Source organism: Podarcis bocagei, assembly GCF_964188305.1.
Source record: "Podarcis bocagei genome assembly, chromosome: 13".
NCBI classification, from domain to species: Eukaryota; Metazoa; Chordata; class Lepidosauria; order Squamata; family Lacertidae; genus Podarcis; species Podarcis bocagei.
Genome location: NC_138138.1, coordinates 17,348,321 through 17,375,452, shown reverse-complemented (window position 1 = coordinate 17,375,452; position 27,132 = coordinate 17,348,321). Strand labels below are relative to the sequence as shown.

General features: G+C 45.5%; 2 protein-coding genes across 3 annotated transcripts; both read right to left on the bottom strand.

The window, feature by feature from the left end:
• Window positions 1-889: 889 nt before the first annotated feature.
• Window positions 890-8,788, bottom strand: LOC308571063 (vomeronasal type-2 receptor 26-like). Of its 2 annotated transcripts, none has more exons than XM_081166371.1 (4): window positions 7,738-8,788; window positions 5,923-6,777; window positions 2,807-2,933; window positions 890-2,190 (listed from the first exon to the last, which is right to left on the bottom strand). In XM_081166371.1, exons 1-4 carry the CDS (start codon window positions 8,047-8,049, stop codon window positions 1,292-1,294), a joined length of 2,193 nt encoding a protein of 730 aa, XP_081022497.1. In that variant the 5' UTR covers window positions 8,050-8,788; the 3' UTR covers window positions 890-1,291. The 2 variants fall into 2 exon arrangements, with proteins under 2 accessions (XP_081022497.1, XP_081022496.1); XM_081166370.1 differs by lacking the exon at window positions 7,738-8,788 and adding an exon at window positions 4,700-4,927 and having other exon boundaries at window positions 5,923-7,683.
• Window positions 8,789-11,728: 2,940 nt separating this feature from the next.
• Window positions 11,729-25,050, bottom strand: LOC308570798 (vomeronasal type-2 receptor 26-like; the record flags this gene model as incomplete). The annotated part of the gene is made up of 6 exons (XM_081165713.1): window positions 11,729-12,627; window positions 17,539-17,665; window positions 18,903-19,130; window positions 21,528-22,382; window positions 23,306-23,597; window positions 24,842-25,050. 6 exons carry the CDS (start codon window positions 25,048-25,050, stop codon window positions 11,729-11,731), a joined length of 2,610 nt encoding a protein of 869 aa, XP_081021839.1.
• Between the last annotated feature and the right edge of the window lie 2,082 nt (window positions 25,051-27,132).

The following is a 27,132-nucleotide window of genomic DNA, read 5'->3' as shown; positions in this document are numbered from 1 at the left end:
CTCGACCCCCTGGAATGCAGGGGTCACAACTAAAGCTTCCGTGACAGGCTAGGTGGGTGACATGAGGAAGACGCAGCAGGAAGGGCACATGCCCATTACATCCTCCTGACGCCCTGCCAGCCCCACGCTGCTTTGAGGGGCTGGGATGTGGGATCAGACTTGCAAAGCAGAAGAGTGCTGGCATGGGTGGTGTGAGGAGCAAAACGTGCCCTGGAAAAAACTGTGCCCAGGGCAAAGACTGCCCTTGTGATTTCACCTAAACCCTCTTTTCTCACATGCTGCTTTGTGAAGAGGAAAAGTGCATTCAAGAGCAGAGTTTGAGACACAAAGGGTATTGTGAGCTCGGCCACAACTCTCTGATTCCAAGGAAGCCGCACTAGACTTCAGACCACAGGCCTGTAAGGGAGGCAAAATTTAAAACAAAACATGAGGTAGGGAATTTATTTCCGGGATCTTCTTCAAGTACTGCTTCATACACACAGAGAGCTGCATGTACAATTCTGAGTTCAGAATAGGTATATGTGGCATCTGTCACTCTCTCTGGGAAGAGGGGTATTTCCCTCCTTTTCATTTTCTCCTCATAGCATAGGGATATTATCTCCTGATGCCACATATATGCCAAAGGGTTCTGTCCTGGGCCTGTTTTTGTCATACCAGACCAATATCATTTCTTTTCTTTTTTATGGCATTACAAATGTGGTGGATCAGGAGAATGCTGTGGTCATAGTCTATTTTGAGTTCAGTCAGGCTTTTGGCAAAGTACCCCATTATATTTTCATGATGTAAAATGTGTGCTGAACATGTGTACAGGAGGGCAGCCAGGAAGATGATGGGTGGGAAACCAAGCCTTATGAGCAAGAGTTGAGGGAGCTGGGTATGTTTAGCCTGGAAAAAGGAGACTGAGAGGAGATATGATACCCATCTTCAAATACCTCAAGGGCTGTCAGATGGAAGATGCAGCAAGCTTGTCTCTTGCTACAGAGAGTAGGACCCAAACCAATGGATTCAAGTTACAAGAAAGGATGTAGGTAGAGTTTCTGGGCATCTCTGCACTTTCTTCTGTGAAACTGGTGTTTTTTTGTGTCCACAAGAGTGCCTCAGTTTTCCAATTGTGCCCTTGGGCTCCCAAAGGTGGGGACCACATCTCAGGGTGGGGGAGAACCATCTGATTTTTGTTTATGCACATAGCAAGTTCAATAAACAAATAAAATGAAATTATATCAAGGAGTCAGCAGCAAATTCATTACCCATGTTCTGGGGTAACAGAAAAGAGTGACAACAGGGTACTTTGCTATTTCTTCTTTATTAACTGCTGTTTGTCATTCAGATCAGGCCTTAATATGATAATGTAGCATTTGGGGGAAAAGATGGAGCCCAGTAAACCAGCACTGGAGACCAAGATGGAGAAGATCTCCACAGCCACCATGTGTTTTCCCTTGGAGCTCAGGTAGACCGGAACAAAGGAGATCCAAACACTACAAAACAACAGCATGCTGAAGGTGATGAATTTGGCCTCATTAAAGCTGTCAGGCAGTTTCCTGGCTAAAAATGCTACAACAAAACTGACAATGGCCAGGAAGCCCATGTAGCCCAGGACACAGTAAAACATGGCAGCTGACCCTTCATTACATTCCAGAATAATTTCTCCCTTCAGAGAATGCTTGTCAAAATGGGGAAATGGGGGAGAGGTTCCCAGCCACACAGTGCAAATACCAGCTTGGATAATAGTACAAGTCAAGACAATGGCGCTTGCCAGTCTTTTCCCCACCCATTGCCTCATTCTGGATCCTGGTTTGGTGGCCATGAATGCCAGAACAACGGTGATGGTTTTGGCCAACACACAAGAAACAGTCACTGTGAAAACCACACCAAAAGCCATTTGTCGGACAAGGCAGGTCACTCTGTCTGGTCGGCTGAGGAAGATGAGGGGGCAGAGAAAACAGAGAAGGAGAGACAGGAGGAGAACGTAGGTGAGGTCCCGATTATTGGCCCTGACAATCGGCGTGTCCTGATGCTTCATGAAGATGGCGAGAGACAATATGGTCAGCAAAGAGGAGAATACGGAGCCAAAAGCTAAGCTCATCCCAAGCGGTTCTTCCAAAGTCAAGAAGCTGATGGACTTTGGAATGCATTGTGTTCGGTTCCTGTTTGGATAGTGATCTTCTGAGCATCCGACACAGTCGTTCATGTCTGAAAAGAAGAAAGGATTCCCTTTACCGGTGCAACTTGAGAGTAGGGATGCATCCTCCTGGCAGTATGGGACTTACCAGTTGGATGTGCAAGAGACAATCCTTTTCAGACGTGGGAGTGACTAGCATGGGGAGAAAGGGCTTTGAACCCCCCCTCCCCCAGACAATGATCTCAGTTGCTTGCCGGGACAGTAAGGGGGTGGGTCTGGACAGCAGGAGTCCTGTGCTTTGCAGGTGCACTGCTACAACTCATCTCCATCACCACCCAGGTAATACAGTGATAGAAAACCTCTGGCCCATGGGGCCATTTTAGCAAGTTACACCTACCGGCCCTGTATCTGATGTCATCTCTGATGTTAGGTGTAGGGCAGGTAAAAGTGTGCTTTGCAAACCCCAACCATCATGTGATCATTTGGGCTTGCAAAGCACCTCTTTGAAAATGCTGGGCCTCGTTGCTAGGCCATCAGCTGGTTGCAATGAAGAGCTCCAAGTTTGTGAACTTCAATTACTATGGAAATCAGAACTACATCAATAGCAGCAACTGTGGCACCTTTGACATTGACACAGACCCTTCACAGGAAATCTGAGTTATCTGAAAGCAACCTAATGTCTCCTACCTTTCTGGTATGAAATCTTGCCTTCTGAACACGGAGCACAGTCATAGCAGCAGAACTTCTCCCCTTCCTTCTTTTTTCTCCTAGTACCAGAAGGGCAATTTTTGTTGCATTGAGAGAGGGGTGGCACCTGTGAATTATAATTAACCATTAGGAAATATTTAGCACAGGGGGAATAAGGTACATTTGGAGAACCTGAACTCCATTGTCTGGGCTGCAAGGGATCAAGTGGATGGGAGAAATGGCCTGCTGAATATTAAGAGAATTTTGAAAGCAATGAGCTGTCAACAGCCATTAATGGCATCTAATGAGGCAGAAGATGTTTTTGTGGCTCTGAAAATGAAGTTATGGTCATATCAATGTGTGTTTTTAAAAAAATAAAAATCAAAAGGAGGGAGGGAGGGAGTTCACCTGAACAGTAATATTATTATTATTTGGAAAAATACATTTCTTATAAAACTCAAAAGCATTTAAAGTAGAGTTGAAAAGATGTTTTGACATCCTAAGCGATTTAAATAAGCAGCACCTGTATACACTGTCAGGTTCCTTCTGTTTTTCCACCTGAAAAAGCACAAATATTGGGGACTGAGAACCCCAGACTAAATACACTGGGCCAAGAGACAATTGTAACACAAGTTAAGCAGCCTCAAAACCAAGGATAGTGCTGGACTCTGCCAGACCTCTGCTATTATATCTTGAGAATTACTAGCCTCCAAACCAGGCATTCTCTACAGAAGTCTGCCTCGTCTGTCTCCAGACTCAGCTCCCTTTTCTTTCTTTCTTTTTTAATAAATATTTATTAATTTTTCACAATTTTTTTAAAGACACATACAATACACACAATACAAAAATATACATATATTAACGAACAAACACGTATAATTTCAACTCCTTTTTTTCTTAAACTTACTTCATCGACTTCCTCATACCTCCCCTTTCTGCGTTCCAACTCCCAAATTATTTCAGCAAATCCTTCCCCTTAATTTTATCCAATTTTTCCTTTTCTTTTCTTTTACTTAATCTTTAGCAGCTGTAATCCCTTACTTTATATAACCACAACATTTTAACATTCATTAATTTTACAATAATTCTTAAGATAGATTTTAAATTTCTTCCAATCTTCTTCCGCCGTCTCTTTCCCCTGGTCTCAGATTCTGTCAGTCATTTCAGCCAGTCCCATGTAGTCGATCACCTTCATCTGCCACTCTTCCAAGGTGGGTAGATCTTGTGTCTTCCAATACTTTGCTATAAGTATTCTTGCTGCTGTTGTAGCATACATAAAGAATGTTCTGTCCTTCTTTGACACCAATTGGCCGACAATGCCCAAGAGGAAGGCCTCTGGTTTCTTGCGGAAAGTACATTTAAGTACCTTTTTCATTTCATTATATATCATTTCCCAGAAGGCCTTAATCTTTGGGCACGTCCACCAAAGGTGAAAGAAAGTACAGCTCCCTTTTCTTTCTTCCCAAAGAAGTTGGTTGGAGGTTAGGCTTAGGTCACACTCTGCTGGCCTAGAAATCTTTAAAGAATGTGCAAGGCAGGGAAGTGGAAGACCAGGGTTCAAAAGAAACTCATTGGGTGACCTTGGGCCTGTCATTGCTTCTCTCAGTCTGCACTGCCTTACAGGGTTGTTGTTAGGATAAAACAGAAATTAGGAACACAGCCTTGAGCTCCTTGGAGGAAAGGTGGACTAAAAATGCAATAAACAAACAAGCATATAATAATGAACTATGTCCTGGCCTGCTTCAAGGCATCAGAGCCCCACAACATTCATAGAGGTTTTCATAAACAACAAGTGAGGAAAAATACAGGATCCATGTCTCCGCTAGGCTTCCAAGATGCAAGCATCACATTTAGGACACACTGGAGTTGCAATTTCCTGAAATCATGCCCCACCTGGTGAAAACTCCTGTGCCACACCATTTTGTCTTCATTGATGGAAAACTCTTTTCCTGGGGGAGCATCCAAATTCATCCATCCAATCTTCATTCTGATGAAGGAGTTATTTGGGAAAGTGACCAAGTTGGTAATATCGAACCCAGCTTCTAATTCCCTGTTCTCACTAAATGACACTTCTTCTCCCGCACTGTTGTTAAATGAGACACTGCTAAGAAATGGGTGGAGCTGCAATGAGATGGCAGAAAAAGGACAATTGTTTAAAACTCAAACTTATCTTATGTTCAGCATTGCCTTTTAAGGTGCCATTGCCTCTTCCAAGGCAGTAGACAAGATTTCATATAATCACGAAATAATAAAATTAGCAATAATAACAGTAAATTTTGATCTCTCTTTCCTCTGTAGATTCCTCCGTATAGGACTAAGCCACACTGTATATGTATTTCAAAGCTTAAACGGGACTTCCAAAATCATCATGCAAACATCCATGAAGTTCAATGAAGAGTGTAAAAATGAAAGAACAGGAAAATGGGGGGGAGGGTTAGACTGAGGGAGGAACAGGCAAAAAAGGTGTTCCTGTTAAGACTCTAGTTGAGATAGAAATTGCCATTGACAATATCACACCTAGCTGTTTTGAAGAGCTGAAGCTCAGGTGAGTGGGTTGTATCCGATTTTCTCAGAAATGATAAATATTACTATAAAAAGATGGTTTGTTGTCCAAAATGAATGTTACTGTGTATTCCTGATTATACCATTTTAAATATGTTGCCAAAAGAATTGGCAAGATTAAACTGGCAGCATTCATAGTAATTGCAACTCAATAGAACACAGCCCAAAAATCTGATGCTGGACACTGTACCACTCACTCTGGAATATAGCTATAACAAAGATAATCACAAATAATTTGAGATTTTGACAAGGACTAGACACGTTTCATATGATTTGGCATATACAGCAGAACCAACGTTTTCAAAACAACCCCCTCCCCCAAAACCTGGCAAATCTGGAACTATGCTTGGTGATCTGATAAAATTGGACTTAATTTGGACTTTAAAGTCTTTATTTAACTCATGTGCAACTACACGCCCTACCTGCCTATTTTACAGTTTGGTTATTCATCTTTCAATTTTTGTCTGTTGTTAAAATTGTTGCCTTTGCTTTATCAACAATATAAAATGAAATAATAATTAAAAGATATACAACAACAACAAAAGAACCATTACCTGCCAAGGCTGCAATTTCTGAAGCTGCGGTCTCCATCTTCTCACAATTCCTCTGCCTTTTCCCCTGAATCTGTACATGGCATCATGCAGAGCATGTGCCACAACATAGACAGCATTGTAGATGCTGTAGCTGTGGCCAGTCATGCTCATCTCAAAGCCAGACGAGGGAAGGCTGTCCAGCTTCTCCTGTCCAGTGCAGGGTTCACTGAACTCAGTACTGGATTTTGAAAAGAAACAATAGAATGTCTGCAGCCAGAACTGCTGAAGAAAACCATCTTCACCTGCCATGAAAGGATTGAGGGAGCGAAGAAGGGTCTTGAATCCTTGCACCTCCTTTGAGTGCACTGTGAAGCAGATGGAGCCATGAAATGGTTGCATACTCTGGCTTATTTGAAAGGCCACTGCTGAGAAATCCAATTGAGCAGTCATAATCCATACCTTCTCCATAGATGTCATGTTTTCTGCACCCCCTGCCGCTAGCCATAGTTGCAAAAAACCCATGGACTTGGCTTCTCCATAGACAACGACAGCATTGGCTTTGCTTTCCGCAATAGCAAGATAGGCTTGGAGCCACTGGGGAATCATGTGATAATACTCTTCAAAATATGAGCCTTTTGGAGTTCTCTCTGAAAAGGCCAAGCAAATACCTCTCTGAAAAAGCCGAGTTTGCAGGATTTCCATAAATTTCTCTCCACTCTCACTATCCGCAGCGAGCAACCCAACCCACGTCCATCCAAAGTGCAGAAGTAACTCAACAATCCCAGTGTACTGATGGGCTTCATTGGGCACCATCCGGTAGAAGGGAGTGGATTGGCTTTGACCAGCATCCTCTGGGGTAAAGGAGCCATAAGTGAGCTAGAAGGAAATGGATACTTAATTCCCATTAATGCAGTAGAAACATTGGTAATGTGTGGATAGCAATGACGAAACCATTGTGCTTTGGACTCGCTGTCTCAGTAAGCCCGTCAGGAAATGGGCAGATGAGGAGGAGTGGTGGAGAGCAGCACCCTAAGAACCTTCCAGAAAGAAGGAAGGGGGGAGAGTATGATGTGGTGGTTTGAGACAGGTCACACCCGAGAAGGAAAAGGGACCTGGGAAATAATAGGTGATGAAGAACCAGAGCAAGGTAGCAATGAACAAAGAGAGGAGTCAGATTTCTTAGAAACAGTACAGCAGCCAAGTGACATTCTCTCTCAAGAGAGTTTGTCAGAGCCTCCTCCTTCCACAAGGTCAAGACACGCTCTGCAGAACCCAATAGAGAATTGTTCTTAGCAGCCACCATAGGCAGCAGGAGGGGTCTGATTTCTAGGAAGAAATTGTCGGTGCAGGGTGGAGTGGAAATCTGAGCAATATTAGCTCAAGGGTGAGAGCATACTTTCACGTCTTTCTGTCTTCCTATGGATTAAAATGAAACCATTGAAAAGCTCTCTCTGTTCCTCTGATTTCACTAGGTAGATAGCCAGTGACCTGTTGACGGCACCCCTGACAGCCCCAAATTATCCAGGTCAGATTAATTAAGGTAATGTACAAGATACTGATGAGCAGCCTCCGTAATTCATCCTGGTTGGAGTCTACCTGAGGCCAGGAGACCAAGCTGTTCACATACATAGAGTAGGTGTGTACAACTGTATCTTCAAAATGTTCCATTCCTACCTTCTGAAGAATATACACACGTTGGGAAATGGATGAAGACGGATGAAAGCTTTTATTGAATACGATCTGAAATTGTCAAGAGGGCTATGATGGAATGCAAAACTTTTCTCAACAGGACAGAGGAAAGAAGAATGAGGGGAAATCACCATGTTTGACTCTTACCTGGGGAATCTTGTAGACACCTAAGATGGCTGCCATGTGGAGGGAAACCTCAAAGTCAAGTCCCCCAATGACGGCCATCAGATATTTCTGGTTGTCACATTGGTAGTTGGGTACGAATCTGTAGTGTGTAGAGAGCAGTTCCAAAGTGGCGCAGTAGGTCATCCTTTCACTGAAGTAACTATCAAAGATGTGGAATCCTAATGTGACATTAGGTAATAGATTGGAATTCTTGTTGATTTCCTTGACTGCAAACACCAAGGCCAGAATTTGCTGATAGTATTTTGGTACAACACTGCAATGAGAGTTGGACATCAAAGCGTATTGCTGTGTACCATTTTTGGTCGATCTGTTTAAAGAAACTTAGGTTCCATGTCTTTCTGTGCTAGGGAGCAACAAGGCAGCTTACAGGCAGATTGAATTAAACCAACAAAGAATTTGTTTTAAATACACATACAGCAAAAATTGCACCGCACTGTTCACTCTTGAAGCTTGAATTCCACTAAGATGGCGAGATCCTAGTAAGCCAGGTGTCCTTCAACTTATATTTGTGAAGTTGGTACTTCCTGCCTAAGTGCAGTACCTTACATTTGTCCCTATTCAAATTCATTTGTTAACCCAATCCTCCAATCTGTTAAAGAAATCTTGAACCCTGAGGCAATGCCTACTCGCCTTCTAGGTCATAGGTCTTATTTGTCATCCTATATTAAAAGCTTCAATTCATCTTGCTTGTTTCCCATTCTCTGTGCCTTTGTGTAGAGACAACTGAAACTAGGAATCATTCTCTCCAGCTGCGTCCTTCTTGAAGTTTGTTGACCTTTAGCAGGTTTCTGGAACCCCACCTCAGTTTCCCATGCATCAATGAAGCTATTGCCCCCGATAGAAGCCAACCTTCTGTTGCCTGTAATGTTTTGACAATTACTCTGTGTACCTTTTCTTTGAAGATTCTGTAAAACCCAATGGTAGAGCATCTGCTTAGCACACAGGTGTGGCTGGGGCAGAACCCTGTCTGAAATCCTGGAGAGCCACTGCTACTCTGTGTAGACAGGCCTGAGCTAGGTAGACCAATGGTTCCTACTGGACATTCACCCATTTCTTCTTGACATCAGAATGCTGGGCTCTCTAGATTATGACACCCATGTGACTGGTTGTGGTCATGGCTCCTCCTCTCCATTAAGTACTGCTCTGGAAAGTGGGGTGCAGGAGCTTGGGGGTGAGAGAGAAACACACCACCCAGAACACAAAGTCAAATCTCACTGAAAGACTGCTCTTTCTTTGCTTCCACGCTGGATCCTAGACAATTCACATCGTTCCTATAGGCTTGATGAAAAAATTATTGTCTGTCTTGATCATTTTAGATGTTAAAATTCAGGTGGTGGGGAGGGTTAATTTTAAGATTGATCCTATGTTCGGTGGGGGGATATTTTGCACCCCTCCCTATAAGTTATAAATCCCCATAGCGAAAATAAATAGTATGTATTTCTGAGCCCACATGGTAACTTAGGAATTAGTATGACATGGGAATTGCAAATTTGCAATACTTACAATGAATTCAGACTCTGATGGATGGATGGCCATTGTATGAAGGTTTCATAGTCAACAGAGGACACGATGTGAGAAGCAAGTGCACCAATGATAAGGTCACCTGGCTGATAGTACTTGTGAGGGATATGGAGGTGACTGATGCTCCGACTGACATTTGACAGATTCGCCATTTGAGGCAGCGAGAAGATTAACAGCATCAACACTACCATACTAGGAACAATACACTTTCCTGGAAAGAAATTCCTTTTTTACAGCTAATCAGCATTGGCATTAGAAACAGCCTCAGTACAGCAGCTTGCCTTAAATGGCACTCTCCGAATGCACCAGCTAAATTCCCAAGACCTAGGATCCAACTCCAGGGGAAAGCTCACTAAACGAGTCGGCAGCACCTTAGCATTTGCTGGGGATGGCAGAGAGGATTTTAATTCTTTTAGACTGGATTCTGGAAGTCTATGGAGGTCTGATCAGAAGCAGATTATTACCATGTAATTGATAATAACAGAGGAGAGAATAATGATCCCTTTGCCTCAGCTGGTCCATTGGAAGTAGCAGAGACGATTCACACAAAATAATCCCTCAGCAGCCTTCTTCAAGTGTTTTCAAGGCATTGTAATGAGGGGGGAGCAGGAACAAGCCTGTTGCCCCTTCCCCTGCATTGCATCCCTGCTGCCAGTTTCATCACCTACTGTGCTCTCAGAAGAGAGCCTCTGCAGCTTTCTCTACTTACAGTACTTTCTTACACAATCCAGAACCCTAAAAGTTGTCAATCACTCAAGAGAATCTACACAGGTAGAGAAAGCTCCTTGCGAGGAATCAACAAGGACCTCTGACCTGCAGCAGTTAGGCCAACCAAGCCTCTCCATTGGGCTCATGGTCCAAACCACATTCACATGTCCATCAGCTGATGTTATGTGAGGCCAGGCATGGGGCAGGTAAACCCATGGGGCCAAGATGAATCCTGCCACTGGTAGAATTTGGCTGGAAAGGAACAATTGTGAGCAGACTCTGAGTGACTTCAAGGCATGGCTGTGATGATGGACATACATTCCATTGGGCCCTGTCTGCAGGCCTTTTTAGGGCCCCTATATATATTCACCTAAATAAACAGAAAATGTAGAATTAAAAGGATCCCCCAAAGGTCATCAAGCTCAACCCCCTGGAATGCAGGAATCACAACTAAAGCATCCATGACAAGCTGGGTGGGTGGCATGAGGAGGATGCAGCAGGAAGGGCACATGCCCATTCCATCCTCCTGACGCCCTGCCAGCCCCACGCTGCTTTGAGGGGCTGGGATGTGGGATCAGACTTGCAAAGCAGAAGAGGGCTGGCATGGGTGGTGTGAGGAGCAAAACGTGCCCTGGAAAAAACTGTGCCCAGGGCAATTTCTACCCTTGTGATTTCAGCTAAACCCTCTTTTCTCACATGCTGCTTTGTGAAGAGGAAAGTGCATTCAAGAGCAGAGTTTGAGACACAAAGGGTATTGTGAGCTCGGCCATGACTCTTGGATTCCAAGAACGCAGCACTAGACTTCAGATCACAGGCCTGTAAGGGAGGCAAAATTTAAAACAAAACTTAAGGTAGGGAATTTCTGTCCTGGCTCTTCTGCAAGTACTTCTTCATACACGCAGAGAGCTGCATGTACAATTCTGAGTTCAGAATAGGTATATGTGGCATCTGTCACTCTCTCTGAGAAGAGGGGTATTTCCCTCCTTTTCATTTTCTCCTCATAGCATAGGGATATTATCTCCTGATGCCACAGGGGTGCCAAAGGGTTGTGTCCTGGGCCTGTTGTTGTCAAACCAGACCAATCTCATTCTTTTTCTTTTTTACGGCATTACAAGTGTGGTGGATCAGGAGAATGCTGTGGTCATAATCTATTTTGAGTTCAGTCAGGCTTTTCTCAAAGTCCCCCATGATATTTTCATGAGGAAGCTGGTAAAATGTGTGCTGAACATGTGTACAGGAGGGCAGCCAGGAAGATGATGGGTGGGAAACCAAGCCTTATGAGCAATGGTTGAGAGAGCTGGGTATGTTTAGCCTGGAAAAAGGAGACTGAGAGGAGATATGATACTCATCTTCAAATATCTCAAGGGCTGTCAGATGGAAGATGCAGCAAGCTTTTCTCCTGCTACAGAGAGTAGGACCCAAACCAATGGATTCAAGTTACAATAAAGGATGGAGGTGGAGTTTCTGGGCATCTCTACACTTTCCTCTGTAAAATTGGTGGTTTAATTGTGTCCACAAGAATTCCTTAGTTTTCCAATTGTGCCTTTGGGCTCCCAAAAGTGGGGACCACATCTCGGGGGGGGGGGCGGGGAACCACCTCATTTTTTTTAATGTGCAAAGCAAGTTCAACAAATAAATACAATAAAATTATATCATGAAGTCAGCAGCAAAATCATTACCCATATTCCGTGGTAACAGAAAATAGTGACAACAGGGTACTTTGCTATTTCTTCTTTATTAACTGCTGTTTGTCATTCAGATCAGGCCTCAATATGATAATGTAGCATTTGGGGGAAAATATGGAGCCCAGTAAACCAGCACTGGAGACCAAGATGGAGAAGATCTCCACAGCCACCATGTGTTTTCCCTTGGAGCTCAGGTAAACAGGAACAAAGGAGATCCAAACACTACAAAATAACAACATGCTGAAGGTGATGAATTTGGCCTCATTAAAGCTGTCAGGCAGTTTCCTGGCTAAAAATGCTACAACAAAACTGACAATCGCCAGGAAGCCCATGTAGCCCAGGACACAGTAAAACATGGTAGCTGACCCTTCATTACATTCCAGAATAATTTCTCCCGTCACAGAATGCTTGTCAAAATGGGGAAATGGGGGAGAGGTTCCCAGCCACACAGTGCAAATACCAGCTTGGATAATAGTACAAGTCAACACAATGGCGCTTGCCAGTCTTTTCCCCACCCATTTCCTCATTCTGGATCCTGGTTTGGTGGCCATGAATGCCAGAACAACGGTGATAGTTTTGGCCAACACACAAGAAACAGTCACTGTGAAAACCACACCAAAAGCCATTTGTCGGACAAGGCAGGTCACTCTGCCTGGTCGGCTGAGGAAGATGAGGGGACAGAGAAAACAGAGGAGGAGAGACAAGAGGAGAACGTAGGTGAGGTCCCGATTATTGGCCCTGACAATCGGTGTGTTCCGATGCTTCATAAAGATGGCGAGGGACAATATGGTGAGCAAGGAGGAGAATACGGAGCCAAAAGCTAAGCTCATCCCAAGCGGTTCTTCCAAAGTCAAGAAGCTGATGGACTTTGGAATGCATTGTGTTTGGTTCCTGTTTGGATAGTGATCTTCTGAGCATCCGACACAGTCATTCATGTCTGAAAAGAAGAAAGGATTCCCTTCAAGGGTGCAACTTGAGAGTAGGTATGCATCCTGGCAGTATGGGACTTACCAGTTGGATGTGCAAGAGACAATCCTTTTCAGACATAGGAGTGACTAGCATGGGGAGAAAGGGCTGTGGACCCCCCCTCCCCCAGACAATGATCTCTCAGTCGCTTGCCTGGGCATTAAGGTGGTGGGTCTGGACAGCAGGAGGCCTGTGCTCTGCAGGTGCAACGCTGCAACTCATCTCCATCACCACCCAGGTAATCCAGTGATAGAAAACCTCTGACCCACGGGGCCATTTTAGTAAGTTACACCTACCGGCCCTGTATCTGATGTCATCTCTGATGTTAGGTGTGTCAGCATCGCCCTAGAGCCAGTGCACCGACTGGACTCATGTACCTCAACCCCGACTGGCCTAGGCGAGCTGGGTAGCACCGCCAGAGACCTCCTTTCTCACAGGAACAGGTCACAGTGCTGTGGACTCACAGCTTAGAGCTGAGAGCACCGGATTCACTGTCTCAATAATACAGTCGTTGCGCAGCAGAGTTTTGCAGAGTCTTGCAGAGTATAAACCACTCGGAGAGCAGCTCTGTAGAATATCTTCCTTTTATTCTGTAACTACAACTATGATACAAAACTATATACAGAGCTGAATATTCTAAGCATAAATCAATGCTACACTGAGAGTCTGCAGCTGCTCTTAGCAGCAACCTTATCTCTAGGATCTCTAACACTCTCACTTTCTCCGATACACTGACTGACTGACTCTCTCACACACACAGATATGTTGCTGGGCAGAATAAGTAGATAGGCAGGACACGCCTCCTTCTCTGTGGAGAGTCAGCAGAGACCATCAGGAGATGATCAGGAGATTCTTGGGTATGGGAGGGGTGAAATCTCATCCTCCCCCATTTCATCCGACCATTTCAAGAATCTTTAACATAACTGAAATTTACACACACACTCCAAAAGTTGTTCTTTGCTTACAACCTTGGTTAACATATCTGCAGGTATCTTTTTTTTCAGCATATAAAACACTTTTACAATACCATTGAATACACATGAATAAGCAGCTTCTGGAAAAATCTTCACACATATTTCTTCCTTTCAGATACAAATTGACATTTCTAATTAGGCAGATTTGAACAAACCATTTTTCAGAACTCAAATACACGCTTTCCTTCAAATATCAGGTAAGGAAATAAATAAAGCGTTTTGTGCTACTACTCTCCGCACACTTCATGCCTGGTTTAAAAACCCCACCAGAGTTGCTCGTGACCGCAGTCTTTGCAAACTCTTCAGAAAACTTTTTCAGTGGTACACCCTTGGTTGTTCTCTCGGACCTGCGCAAAACTCTTTGATCCTCTTGTTCTGGTGCTTCCTCCTCTTTAGGAGAATGGGGAGCTAAAGTATATGAAGCTGCTAAGTCTGAGTCAGCGTCAGACTCACCTGAGGCTTTTGAGCTCTGATAATCTGTGCCACCATCTGGAACTACATTGGCATCAGGATTATCACCAACAACAACACTTGCCTCCCTCTTAACTTTCTTTGCCCCTTTTGCACCATCATCACAAATGGGATGGCACTGAAAAACACCAACTTTGTCCCATTGTGGATTGTCATCAATACTCCTGGTCAGCCTTATGGTTTTCGTGTCTGTGATCAGAACACGATAAGACCCTTTCTCATATCCTAGGAAAATACCATGTTCTCCACGCTTGCTCAGTTTGTCACCCTGCGAGGTGTGCACCCAAACCTCCAAACCAAAAATTTTAAAATGCTTTACACATGGCTTTCTTCCGTGAAGCATCTCATATGGGGTGCAATTTACACTAGACTGGTACCTCCTGTTATACACATGACAGAAAAACGAAAGAGCTTCGGCCTATTGGGCAGCCCCGAATCATGTAACAGCGTTCTGATTCCTTGCTGCAGAGTCTGGTTTACTCTCTCACATAAACCATTCTGCCAGGGTGATCTGGGCGTGGCCGTCCTATGCTCAATGCCCTGTTCAGAAAGAAAACTCTCAAACTCTTCTGAACAAAACTCTCCACCCCTGTCTGTGAAAAGAAAACGTACATTCTCCTTATGTACATTTCTGAGCCATTTACAAAACTGGCGAAACTTGGTAAAGGCTTCAGACTTTTTCTGCAGCATATAGACCCAAACATATTTCGAATAGGAGTCTATCAGAACCATGAAAAACCTTGAATTGCCTCTAGAGAGCGCTAGAGGCCCCACTAAGTCTGCATAAATGACTTCATATGGTTTCTTGGCCTCTCTCCCAGACTCTGTACCTTTGGGAGCTTGCCTTGCCTTACTCTCAGCACAAGAAACACATTTCATGTGGTAGGGACAGTCTTTCAACTTCATACCCTGAACCATATCAGGCATTTTTGCCACAGCCTGGAAATTCAAATGACCATAAACGCGATGGTAATAATGAATACATTGGTCATGCAACTTCTCATTCTTATCTACAGACAAGTTGCAACACTCTTTCTCAGTTGCTTCTGCAGTGCCTGTACCTGAAACAAAAGGCAATTGGTACAATCCATTTACACATTTTGCATACAAAATTAGCTTGCCCATCTCTAAGAATTTCACAGCGAGATTTAGCAAACACCATCTTAAACCCTTGACGATCAAGCTGGGAAACACTCAACAAATTGTCCTGAATATCAGGCGCATACAGGACATTCTTAATAGTTGCATTCAGGCTCTTTAAGAACACAGTTCCCTGAGCCACACTCGTGAGAACTGTCCCATCTGCTTGATGAATTGCTTTCTCTTGCTTCTCAAGCTGAACAAAGAGATTCTTATCTTTGGCCACGTGGTTTGAACAGCCAGAGTCGACCACAAAGAAACTCCGCCCACGTTGACTGGAACAGCGAGAGATCAAGGCCTTTGAAGTAGCAGGTGCTTGGGGATTTCGTCCTCCTCCCCCTCTGCCTCTGAAGTTTCCCTTCTTCTTTGAAGACTTCTTACACTGGAAACTCAAATGGCCTTGTGCTCCACACGAAAAGCACCGCTTCAATTTCAAAGCTTTAACAGCAGCAGTTTCACTTTCACTTTCCCCTGCTGAAGACTCAGGCACATTTTCAAGCACATTTTTAACAGCACAGTCCCGGCTTTCTTTAACAGCCTGTCTGCGATCCCACTCATTCAGAAGCACGCTAGACACATAATCTTCTGTTAGCCGGTCAGAAGGCATTGTGGAAATCTGGGCAGCCACTCCATCATAAGACTCATCTAGGCTATTGATCATTAGCATTGCAAATACAGCCTCTGAAATAACCAGGTCTCGCTGAAGAAGGTCCTGTCTGAGACGCTTTAATTGAGATAGATGGCTAGGCAAATCACCACCTTTCTCCAACTGCAGCCTGCACAGCTTCTTAAAGAAAATCACACTGGAACCAGCATTCTGCCTCAGATGCATATCTCTCAACTTATGCTAAACAGCTTGTGCAGTCTCTTGACCCTCTAAGTTCACCAGCAAGTGGTCTGAAACACTCAAAACAATTGTCCCTTGGGCTTTCATATCTGCAGCATGCCATTCAGCCCAATCATCATCATCCTTATCTGGAGGGTCATCTTCTATCGTGTGAAATAGCTTTTCCCTCTGTAAAAGCGCTTTCATCTTTACTTGCCAAATTGCATAGGTTTCAGGCGTGAGGAGAGGAAAGGACAGAGCCATCTGGCCAGAATGTGCACAGGCCATGTCTGCTATTACTTAGAGCAAGACACTTCCCTCGTGCAACACAGATAAAGCCTTGACTCCTTCAGCCACTCTCTCTCCCACTCAGAGCGCAATTAACAGGAAAACAGGGATGCTATCTTCTTCCTTTGGCAGTCAGCAACATGCCTCCGTAAATCAAGCAGCAGCAACAGCAACAGCGGCAGCTTGAACACTCTGCTCCAAAACAGCTCTGCTTCTGGGCACCGCAAATCAGTCCAGCATGCAGCGTCCGTTCCACCGTCCGGCAATCAGCAACAGAAGCCTCTGGCGACTGGGACGACTGGGACGCCTGGGATGACTGGAACAATGCCAGGTCAGACGACTGGAACAACGACTGGGCCCATAACCGATGTCAGCATCGCCCTAGAGCCAGTGCACCGACTGGACTCATGTACCTCAACCCCGACTGGGCTAGGCGAGCTGGGTAGCACCGCCAGAGACCTCCTTTCTCACAGGAACAGGTCACAGTGCTGTGGACTCACAGCTTAGAGCTGAGAGCACCGGATTCACTGTCTCAATAATACAGTCGTTGCGCAGCAGAGTTTTGCAGAGTCTTGCAGAGTATAAACCACTCGGAGAGCAGCTCTGTAGAATATTTTCCTTTTATTCTGTAACTACAACTATGATACAAAACTATATACAGAGCTGAATATTCTAAGCATAAATCAATGCTACACTGAGAGTCTGCAGCTGCTCTTAGCAGCAACCTTATCTCTAGGATCTCTAACACTCTCACTTTCTCCGATACACTGACTGACTGACTGACTCTCTCTCTCACACACAGATATGTTGCTGGGCAGAATAAGTAGATAGGCAGGACACGCCTCCTTCTCTGTGGAGAGTCAGCAGAGACCATCAGGAGATGATCAGGAGATTCTTGGGTATGGGAGGGGTGAAATCTCCTCAAGGTGAAGGGCAAGTAACAGTGTGCTTTGTAAACCCCAACCATCATCTGATCATTCGGGCCTGCAAAGCACCTCTTTGGAAATGCTGGGCCTCGTTGCTGGGCCATCAGCTGGTTGCAATAAAGAGCTCCAAGTGTGTGAACTTAAATTACTATGGAAATCAGAACTACATCAATAGCAGCAACTGTGGCACCTTTCACACTGCCACAGACCCTTCACAGGAAATCTGAGTTATCTGAAAGCAACCTAATGTCTCCTACCTTTCTGGTATGAAATCTTGCCTTCTGAACATGGAGCACAGTCATAGCAGCAGAACTTCTCCCCTTCCTTCTTTTTTCTCCTAGTACCAGAAGGGCAATTTTTGTTGCATTGAGAGAGGGGTGGCACCTGTGAATTTTAATTAACCACAAGGAAATATTTAGCACAGGGGGAATAAGGTACATTTGGAGAACCTGAACTCCATTTTCTGGTCTGCAAGGGAAGGGATCAAGTGGATGGGAGAAATGGCCTGCTGAATATTAAGAGAATTTTGAAAGCAATGAGCTGTGAACAGCTATTAATGGCATCTAATGAGGCAGAAGATGTTTTTGTGGCTCTGAAAATGAAGTTATGGCCATTTAAATGTGTTTTTTTAAAAAAATCAAAATCAAAAGGAGGGAGGGAGGGAGTTCACCTGAACAGTAATATTATTATTATTTGGAAAAATACATTTCTTATAAAACTCAAAAGGATTTAAAGTAGAGTTGAAAAGATGTTTTGACATCCTAAGTGATTTAAATAAGCAGCACCTGTATACACTGTCTGGTTCCTTCTGTTTTTCCACCTGAAAAAGCACAAATATTGGCAGTGGCGTAGCGTGGGGGGTGCAGGGGGGGCCGGCCGCACCGGGCGCAACATCTGGGGTTAGGGCAAATCCACGGGTTAGGGGGCGCAAATCCACGGGTTAGGGGGCGCAAATTACTTGCCTTGCCCCGGGTGCTGACAACCCACGCTACGCCACTGAATATTGGGGACTGAGAACCCCAGACTAAATACACTGGGCCAAGAGACAATTGTCACACAAGCTAAGCAGCCTCAAAACCAATGATATTACTGGGCTCTGCCAGACTTCTGCTAGTATATCTTGAGAATTACTGGCCTCCAAACCAGGCATTCTCTGCAGAAGTCTGCCTCGTCTGTCTCCAGGCTCAGCTCCCCTTTCTTTCTCCCCAAAGAAGTTGGTTGGAGGTTAGGCTTAGGTCACACGCTGCTGGCCTAGAAATCTTTAAAGAATGTGTAAGGCAGGGAAGTGGAAGACCAGGGTTCAAATGAAACTCATTGGGTGACCTTGGGCCAGTCACTGCTTCTCCCAGTCTACACTACCTTACAGGGTTGTTGGTTGTTAGGATAAAATGGGAAGTAAGCAAAGGAAAGGTGGACTAAAAATGCAATAAACAAACAAGCATATAATAATGAACTATGTCCTGGCCTGCTTCACGGCATCAGAGCCCCACAACATTCATAGAGGTTTTCATAAACAGTAAGCGAGAAAAAATACAGGATCCATGTCTCAGGTAGGCTTCCAAGATGCAAGCATCACATTTAGGACACACTGGAGTTGCAATTTCCTGAAATCATGCCCCACCTGGTGAAAACTCCTGTGCCACACCATTTTGTCTTCATTGATGGAAAACTCTTTTCCTGGGGGAGCATCCAAATTCATCCATCCAACCTTCATTCTGATGAAGGAGTTATTTGGGAAAGTGACCAAGTTGGTAATATCAAACCCAGCTTCTAATTCCCTGTTCTCACTAAAAGACACTTCTTCTCCCGCACTGTTGTTAAATGAGACACTCCTAAGAAATGGGTGGAGCTGCATTGAGATGGCAGGAAAAGGACAATTGTTTAAAGCTCAAACTTATCTTATGTTCAGCATCGCCTTTTAAAGTGCCATCACCTCTTCCAAGGCAGTAGACAAGATTTCACATAATCATGAAATAATAAAAATAGCAATAATAACAGTAAATGTTGATCACTCTTTCCTCTGTAGATTCTTCTGTATAGGACTAAGCCACACTGTATATGTATTTCAAAGCTTAAACGGGACTTCCAAAATCATCATGCAAACATCCATGAAGTTGAATGAAGAGTATAAAAATGAAAGAACAGGAAAACGGGGGGGGAGGGTTAGACTGAGGGAGGAACAGGCAAAAAAGATGTTCCTGTTAAGACTCTAGTTGAGATACAAATTGCCATTGACAATATCACACCTAGCTGTTTTGAAGAGCTGAAGCCCAGGTGAGTGGGTTGTATCCGGTTTTCTCAGAAATGATCAGAAATTATAAATATTACTATAAAAAGATGGTTTGTTGTCCAAAATGAATGTCACTGTGTATTTCTGATGATACCATTGTAAATATGTTGCCAAAAAAATTGGCAAGATTAAAGTGGCAGCATTCATAGTAATTGCAACTCAATAGAACACAGCCCAAAAATCTGATGCTGGACACTGTACCACTCACTCTGGAATATAGCTATAACAAAGATACAGTGGTGCCTCGCAAGACGAAATTAATTCGTTCCGCAAGTCTCTTCGTCTTGCGAGTTTTTCGTCTTGCGATGCACGGTTTATCATAGGAATGCATTGAAAATCAATTAATGTGTTCCTAGGGAAACCGCCTTCAGACCAGGTCCGGGGACAGTCTGTCCCCGGACCTCTTCTGAAGGCTGGGGGGGGACAAGGGCTTTTCTTCCCACCCCCAGCATTTTAAAAAACCCCGGGACAGCGGAGGACTTCTCCGCTGTCCGGGCGATCTTAAAATGCTGGCGGGCGGCATTTTAAAATCGCCCCGGGACAGCGGAGGACTTCTCCGCTGTCCAGGGCAATTTAAAAGCCCCTGGGAAGGCAGGCAGGGGGGACAAAGACTTTCGCCCCCCGCCCACCTTCAGAAGGTGTTCCGCCCCCCCCCCGCCCCGCTTCGGAGCAGCGTTACGAAGCGGGGTGGCTGGGGCAGGTGTTCCCGCCCCCCGCCCTGCTTCGGAGCAGCGTTCCGAAGCCGGGCGGTGGGGGCAGGTGTTCCCGCCCCCCCCGCCCGGCTTCGCAGCAGCGCTCCGGAGCCCGGCGGCTGGGGCAGGTGTTCCCCCCCCCCCCGCCCCGCTTCGGAGCTGCGTTCCGAAGCGGGGTGGCTGGGGCAGGTGTTCCCGCCCCCCCCCCGCCCGGCTTCACAGCAGCGCTCCGAAGCGGGGTGGCTGGGGCAGGTGTTCCCGCCCCCCCCCGCCCCACTTCGGAGCAGCGTTCCGAAGCGGGGTGGCTGGTGCAGGTGTTCCCGCCCCCCCCCGCCCGGCTTCGCAGCAGCGCTCCGGAGCCCGGCGGCTGGGGCAGGTGTTCCCGCCCCCCCGCCCCACTTCGGAGCTGTGTTCCGAAGCGGGGTGGCTGGGGCAGGTGTTCCCGCCCCCCCCCCGCCCGGCTTTGCAGCAGCGCTCCGAAGCGGGGTGGCTGGGGCAGGTGTTCCCGCCCTCCCCCGCCCGGCTTCGCAGCAGCGCTCCGAAGCCCGGCGGCTGGGGCAGGTGTTCCCGCCCCCCCGCCCGGCTTCGCAGCAGCGCTCTGGAGCCCGGCGGCTGGGGCAGGTGTTCCCTCCCCCCCGCCCGGCTTCGGAGCACCGGGAGAAGCGATCTCCCCGCAGCCCCTTGCTTCAAAAGAGGTCCGGGGGCAGCGGGAAGCGCTTCCCGCTGTCCCCGGACCTGGGGCTGCGGGGAGAAGATCGCTTCTCCCCGCCGCCCCTTGCTTCAAAAGAGAAGACCGCTGTCCCCGGGGCAAGCTTCATTTTGCGAAGCAAGCCCATAGGGAAATTCGTCTTGCGAGGCAACTCGAAAATGAAAAAACCTTTCGTTTTGCGAGTTTTTCGTCTCGCGAGGCGTTCGTCTTGCGGGGTACCACTGTAATCACAAATAATTTGAGATTTTGACGACTAGACACGTTTCATATGATTTGGCATATACAGCAGAACCAACATTTTCAAAACAACCCCCTCCCCCAAAACCTGAAAAAATCTGGAACTATGCTTTGTGATCTGATACAATTGGACTTAATTTGGAGTTTAAAGTCTTTATTTAACTCACATGCAACTACACACCCTACCTCCCTATTTTACAGTGTGGTTATTCATCTTTCAATTTTTGTCTGTTGTTAAAATTGTTGCCTTTGCTTTATCAACAATATAAAATGAAATAATAATTAAAAGATATACTACAGCAACAAAAGAACCATTACCTGCCAAGGCTGCAATTTCTGAAGCTGCGGTCTCCATTTTCTCACAATTCCTCTGTCTTTTGCCCTGGATCTGTACATGGCATCATGCAGAGCATGTGCCACAACATAGACAGCATTGTAGATGCTGTAGCTGTGGCCAGTCATGCTCATCTCAAAGCCAGACGAGGGGAGGCTGTCCAGCTTCTCCTGTCCAGTGCAGGGTTCACTGAACTCAGTACTGGATTTTGAAAAGAAACAATAGAATGTCTGGAGCCAGAACTGCTGAAGAAAACCATCTTCACCTGCCATGAAAGGATTTAGGGAGTGAAGAAGGGTCTTGAATCCTTGCACCTCATTTGAGTGCACTGTGAAGCAGATGGAGCCATGAAATGGTTGCATACTCTGGCTCATTTTATAGGCCACTGCTGAGAAATCCAGTTGAGCAGTCATAATCCACACCTTCTCCACAGATGTCACATTTTCTGCGCCCCCTGCCGCTAGCCATAGTTGCAAAAAACCCATGGACTTGGCTTCTCCATAGACAACGACAGCATTGGCTTTGCTTTCCGCAATAGCAAGATAGGCTTGGAGCCACTGGGAGATCCTGTCATAATACTCTTCAAAATATGTGCCTTTTGAAATTCTCTCTGCAAAGGCCAAGCAAATGCCTCTCTGGAAAAGCCGAGTTTGCAGGATTTCCATAAATTTCTCTCCACTCTCACTATCCGCAGCGAGCAACCCAACCCACGTCCATCCAAAGTGCAGAAGTAACTCAACAATCCCAGTGTACTGATGGGCTTCATTGGGCACCATCCGGTAGAAGGGAGTGGATTGTCTTGGACCAGCATCCTCTGGGGCAAAGGAGCCATAAGTGAGCTGGAAGGAAACAGATACTTAATTCCCATTAATGCAGTAGAAACATTGATTATGTGTGGATTGCAATGAGGAAACCATTGCGCTTTGGACGCACTGTCTTAGTAAGCCCGTCAGGGAATGGGCAGATGAGAAGGAGTGGTACCCAATAACATTCCAGAGAGAAGGAAGGGGGGAGAGTATGGTATGGTGGTTTGAAATGGGTCACACCCAAGAAGGAAAAATGACCTGGGAAACAATAGGTGAAGAAGAACAGGAGCAAGGTAGCAGTCAGATGCATTAGAAACAATACAGTAGCAAAGTGACATTCTCTCCCAAGAGAGTTTGTCAGAGCCCCCTCCTTCCACAAGGATCAGACATGCTCTGCAGAACCCAAAAGAGAATTATCCTGGGCAGCCACCATAGGCAGCAGGAGGCGTCTGATTTCTAGGCAGAAATTGACAGGGGGGTGGAGTGATACTCTGAGCAACATTAGCTCAAGGGTGAGAGCATACTTTCGTGTCTTCCTGTGAATTAAAATGAATCCATTGAAAAGCTCTCTCTGTGTCTCTGATTTCACTAGGTAGCTAACCAGTGAGCTGTTGACGGCACCCCTGACAGCCCCAAATTGTCCAGGTCAAATTAATTAAGGTAATGTACAAGCGACTGATGAGCAGCCTCCGTAATTCATCCTGGTTGGAGTCTACCTGAGGCCAGCAGACCAAGCTGTCCGCATACATAGACTAGGTGTGTATAAGTGTATCTGCAAAATGTTCCATACATAACCTCTGAAGAACATGCACACGTTGGGAAATGGATGAAGACGGATGAAAACTTTTATTGAATACAATCTGAAATTGTCAAGAGGGTTATTATGGAATGGAAAACTTTTCTCAACAGGACAGAGAAAAGAAGAATGAGGGGAAATGACCATGTTTGACTCTTACCTGGGGAATCTTGTAGACACCTAAGATGGCTGCCATGTTGAGGGAAACCTCAAAGTCAAGTCCCCCAATGACGGCCATCAGATATTTCTGTTTGTCACACTGGTAGTTGGGTACAAATCTATAGTGTGTAGAGAGCAGTTCCAAAGTGGCCCAGTAGGTCATCCTTTCACTGAAGTAACTATCAAAGATGTGGAATCCTAATGTGACATTAGGTAATAGATTGGAATTCTTGTTGATTTCCTTGACTGCAAACAACAAGGCCAGAATTTGCTGATAGTATTTTGGTACAACACTGCAATGAGAGTTGGACATCAAAGCGTTTTGCTATGTACCATTTTTTGTGATTCTGTTTAAGGAAACTTACGTTGCCTGCCTTTCTGTGCTAGGGAGCAACAAGGCAGCTTACAGGCAGATTTAATTAAACCAATAAAGAATTTGGTTTAAACACACACACCAAAAACTGCATCACACTGTTCACTCAAGTGAAGCTAGAGTTCCACTTAGATTGCTAGATCCTAGTAAGCCAGGTGTCCTTCAACATATTTGTGAAGTTTGTACTTCCTGCCTAAGTGCAGAACCTTACATTTGTCCCTATTGAAATTCATTTTGTTAACCCAGTTCTCCAATCTGTTAAAGAAATCTTGAACTCCAAGGCAATGCCTACTCACTTTCTAGGTCATATTTGTCATCCTGTATTAAAAGCTCCAATTCATCTTGTTTGTTTCCCATACCCTGTACCTTTCAGTAGAGACAACTGAAACTAGGAGTCATTCCCTCCAGCTGTTTCCTTCTTGTAGGTTGTTGCCCTTTTGCAGGTTTCTTGAGCCCCACCTCAGTTTCCCATGCATCAATGAAGCTATTGCCCCCAATACCAGGCAACCTTCTGTTGCCTGTAACGTTTTGACAATTACTCTGTGTACTTTTTCTTTGAAGATTCTGTAAAACCCAATGGTAGAGCATTTGCTTAGCATACAGGTGGGGCTGGGGCAGACCCCTGTCTGAAATCCTGGAGAGCCACTGCTACTCTGTGTAAACAGGCCTGAGCTAGGTAGACCAATGGTTCCTACTGGCCATTCACCCATTTCCTCTTGACATCAGAATGCTGGGCTCTCTAGATTATGACACCCACGTAACTTGTTGTGGCCATGGCTCCTCCTCTCCCTTAAGCACTGCTCTGGAAAGTGGGGTGCAAGAGCTTGGGGGTGAGAGAGAAACACACCACCCAGAACATCATGTCATATCTCACTGGAAGACTGCTCTTTCTTTGCTTCCACGCTGGATCCTAGATAATCCACCTCATTCCTGCAGGCTTGACGAGAAATTTATTGTATGTCTTGATCATTTTAGATGTTAAAATTCAGCTGGTGGGGAGGGTTAAGTCTAAGACTGATCCTATGTTCTGGGGAGCGGGATATTTTGCACCCCTCTCTATAAGTAATAAATCTCCATAGATAAAATAAATAGGAAGTATTTCTAAGCCGGCATGGTAACTTAGGAATTAATATCACATGGGAATTGAAAAATTGAAATACTTACAATGGATTCAGAATCTGATGGATGGGTGGCCATTGTATGAAGGTTTCATAGTCAACAGAGGACAGGATGTGAGAAGCAAGTGCACCAATGATAAGGTCACCTGGCTGATAGTACTTGTGTGGGATATGGAGGTGACTGATGCTCCGACTGACATTTGACATATTCACCATTTGAGGCAGCGAGAAGATTAACAGCATCAACACTGCCATACTGGGAACAATACATTTCCCTAGACAGAAATTTCCCTGTTTACAGCTAATCAGCATTGGCATTAGAAACAGCCTCAGTACAGCAGCTTGCCTTAAATGGCACTCTCCGAATGCACCAGCTAAATTCCCAGGACCTAGGATCCAACTCCACGGGAAAGCTCACTAAACGAGTCGGCAGCACCTTAGCATTTCCTGGGAATGGCAGAGACGGTTTTAATTCTTTTTAGACTGGATTCTGGAAGTCTATGGAGGTCTGATCAGAAGCAGATTATTACCATGTAATTGATAATAACAGGGGAGAGAATAATGATCCCTTTGCCTCAGCTGGTCCATTGGAAGTAGCAGAGACAATGATCCACACAAAATAATCCCTCAGCAGCCACCTTCAAGTGTTTTCAAGGCATTGTAATGAGGGGGGAGCAGGAACAAGCCTGTTGCCCCTTCCCCTGCATTGCATCCCTGCTGCCAGTTTCATCACCTACTGTGTTCTCAGAAGAGAGCATCTGCAGCTTGCTCTCCTTACAGTACTTTCTTACACAATCCAGAACCCTAAAGGTTGTCAATCACTCAAGAGAATCTACACAGGTAGAGAAAGCTCCTCGCTGGGAATCAACAAGGACCTCTGACCTGCAGCAGTTAGGCCAACCAAGCCTCTCCATTGGGCTCATGGTCCAAACCACATTCACATGTCCATCAGCTGGTGTTATGTGAGGCCAGGCATGGGGCAGGTAAACCCATGGGGCCAAGATGAATTCTAGCCGCTGGTAGAGTTTGACTGGAAAGGAACAATTGTGAGCAGACTCTGAGTGACTTCAAGGTATGGCTGTGATGATGGACATACGGTCCGTTGGGCCCTGTCTGCAGGCCTTTTTAGGGCCCCTATATATATTCACCTATATAAACAGAGAATTGTAGAATTGAAAGGAGCCCCCAAAGGTCATCAAGCTCGACCCCCTGGAATGCAGGGATCACAACTAAGGCATCTGTGACAAGCTGGGCGGGTGACATGAGGAGGACGCAGCAGGAAGGGCACATGCCCATTCCATCTTCCTGACGCCCTGCCAGACCCACACTGCTTTGAGGGGCTGGGATATGGGATCGCACTTGCAAAGCAGAACAGGGCTGGCATGGGTGGTGTGAGGAGCAAAACGTGCCCTGGAAAAAACTGTGCCCAGGGCAATGACTACCCTTGTGATTTCAGCTAAACCCTCTTTTCTCACATGCTGCTTTGTGAAGAGGAAAGTGCATTCAAGAGCAGAGTTTGAGACACAAAGGGTATTGTGAGCTCAGCCATGACTCTCTGATTCCAAGGAAGCAGCACTAGACTTCAGACCACAGGCTTGTAAGGGAGGCAAAATTTAAAACAAAACTTGAGGTAGGGGATTTATTTCTGGGCTCTTCTACAAGTACGTCTTCATACACACAGAGAGCTGCATGTACAATTCTGAGTTCAGAATAGGTATATGTGGCATCTCTCACTCTCTCTGGGAAGAGGGGTATTTCCCTCCTTTTCATTTTCTCCTCATAGCATAGGGATATTATCTCCTGATACCACAGATGTGCCAAAGGGTTCTGTCCTGGGCCTGTTTTTGTCATACCAGACCAATCTCATTCTTTTTCTTTTTTTTTCGGCATTACAAGTGTGGTGGATCAGGAGAATGCTGTGGTCATAGTCTATTTTGAGTTCAGTCAGGCTTTTGGCAAAGTCCCCCATGATATTTTCATGAGGAAGCTGTTAAAATGTGTGCTGAACATGTGCAGAGGAGGGCAGCCAGGAAGATGATGGGTGGGAAACCAAGCCTTATGAGCAACAGCTGAGGGAGCTGGGTATGTTTAGCCTGGAAAAAGGAGACTGAGAGGAGATATGATACTCATCTTCAAATATCTCAAGGGCTGTCAGATGGAAGATGCAGCAAGCTTGTCTCCTGCTACAGAGAGTAGGATGCAAACCAATGGATTCATGTTACAAGAAAGGATGGAGGTGGAGTTTCTGGGCATCTCTACACTTTCCTCTGTAAAATTGGTGGCTTTTTGTGTCCACAAGAGTTACTTAGTTTTCCAAATGTACCCTTGGGCTCCCAA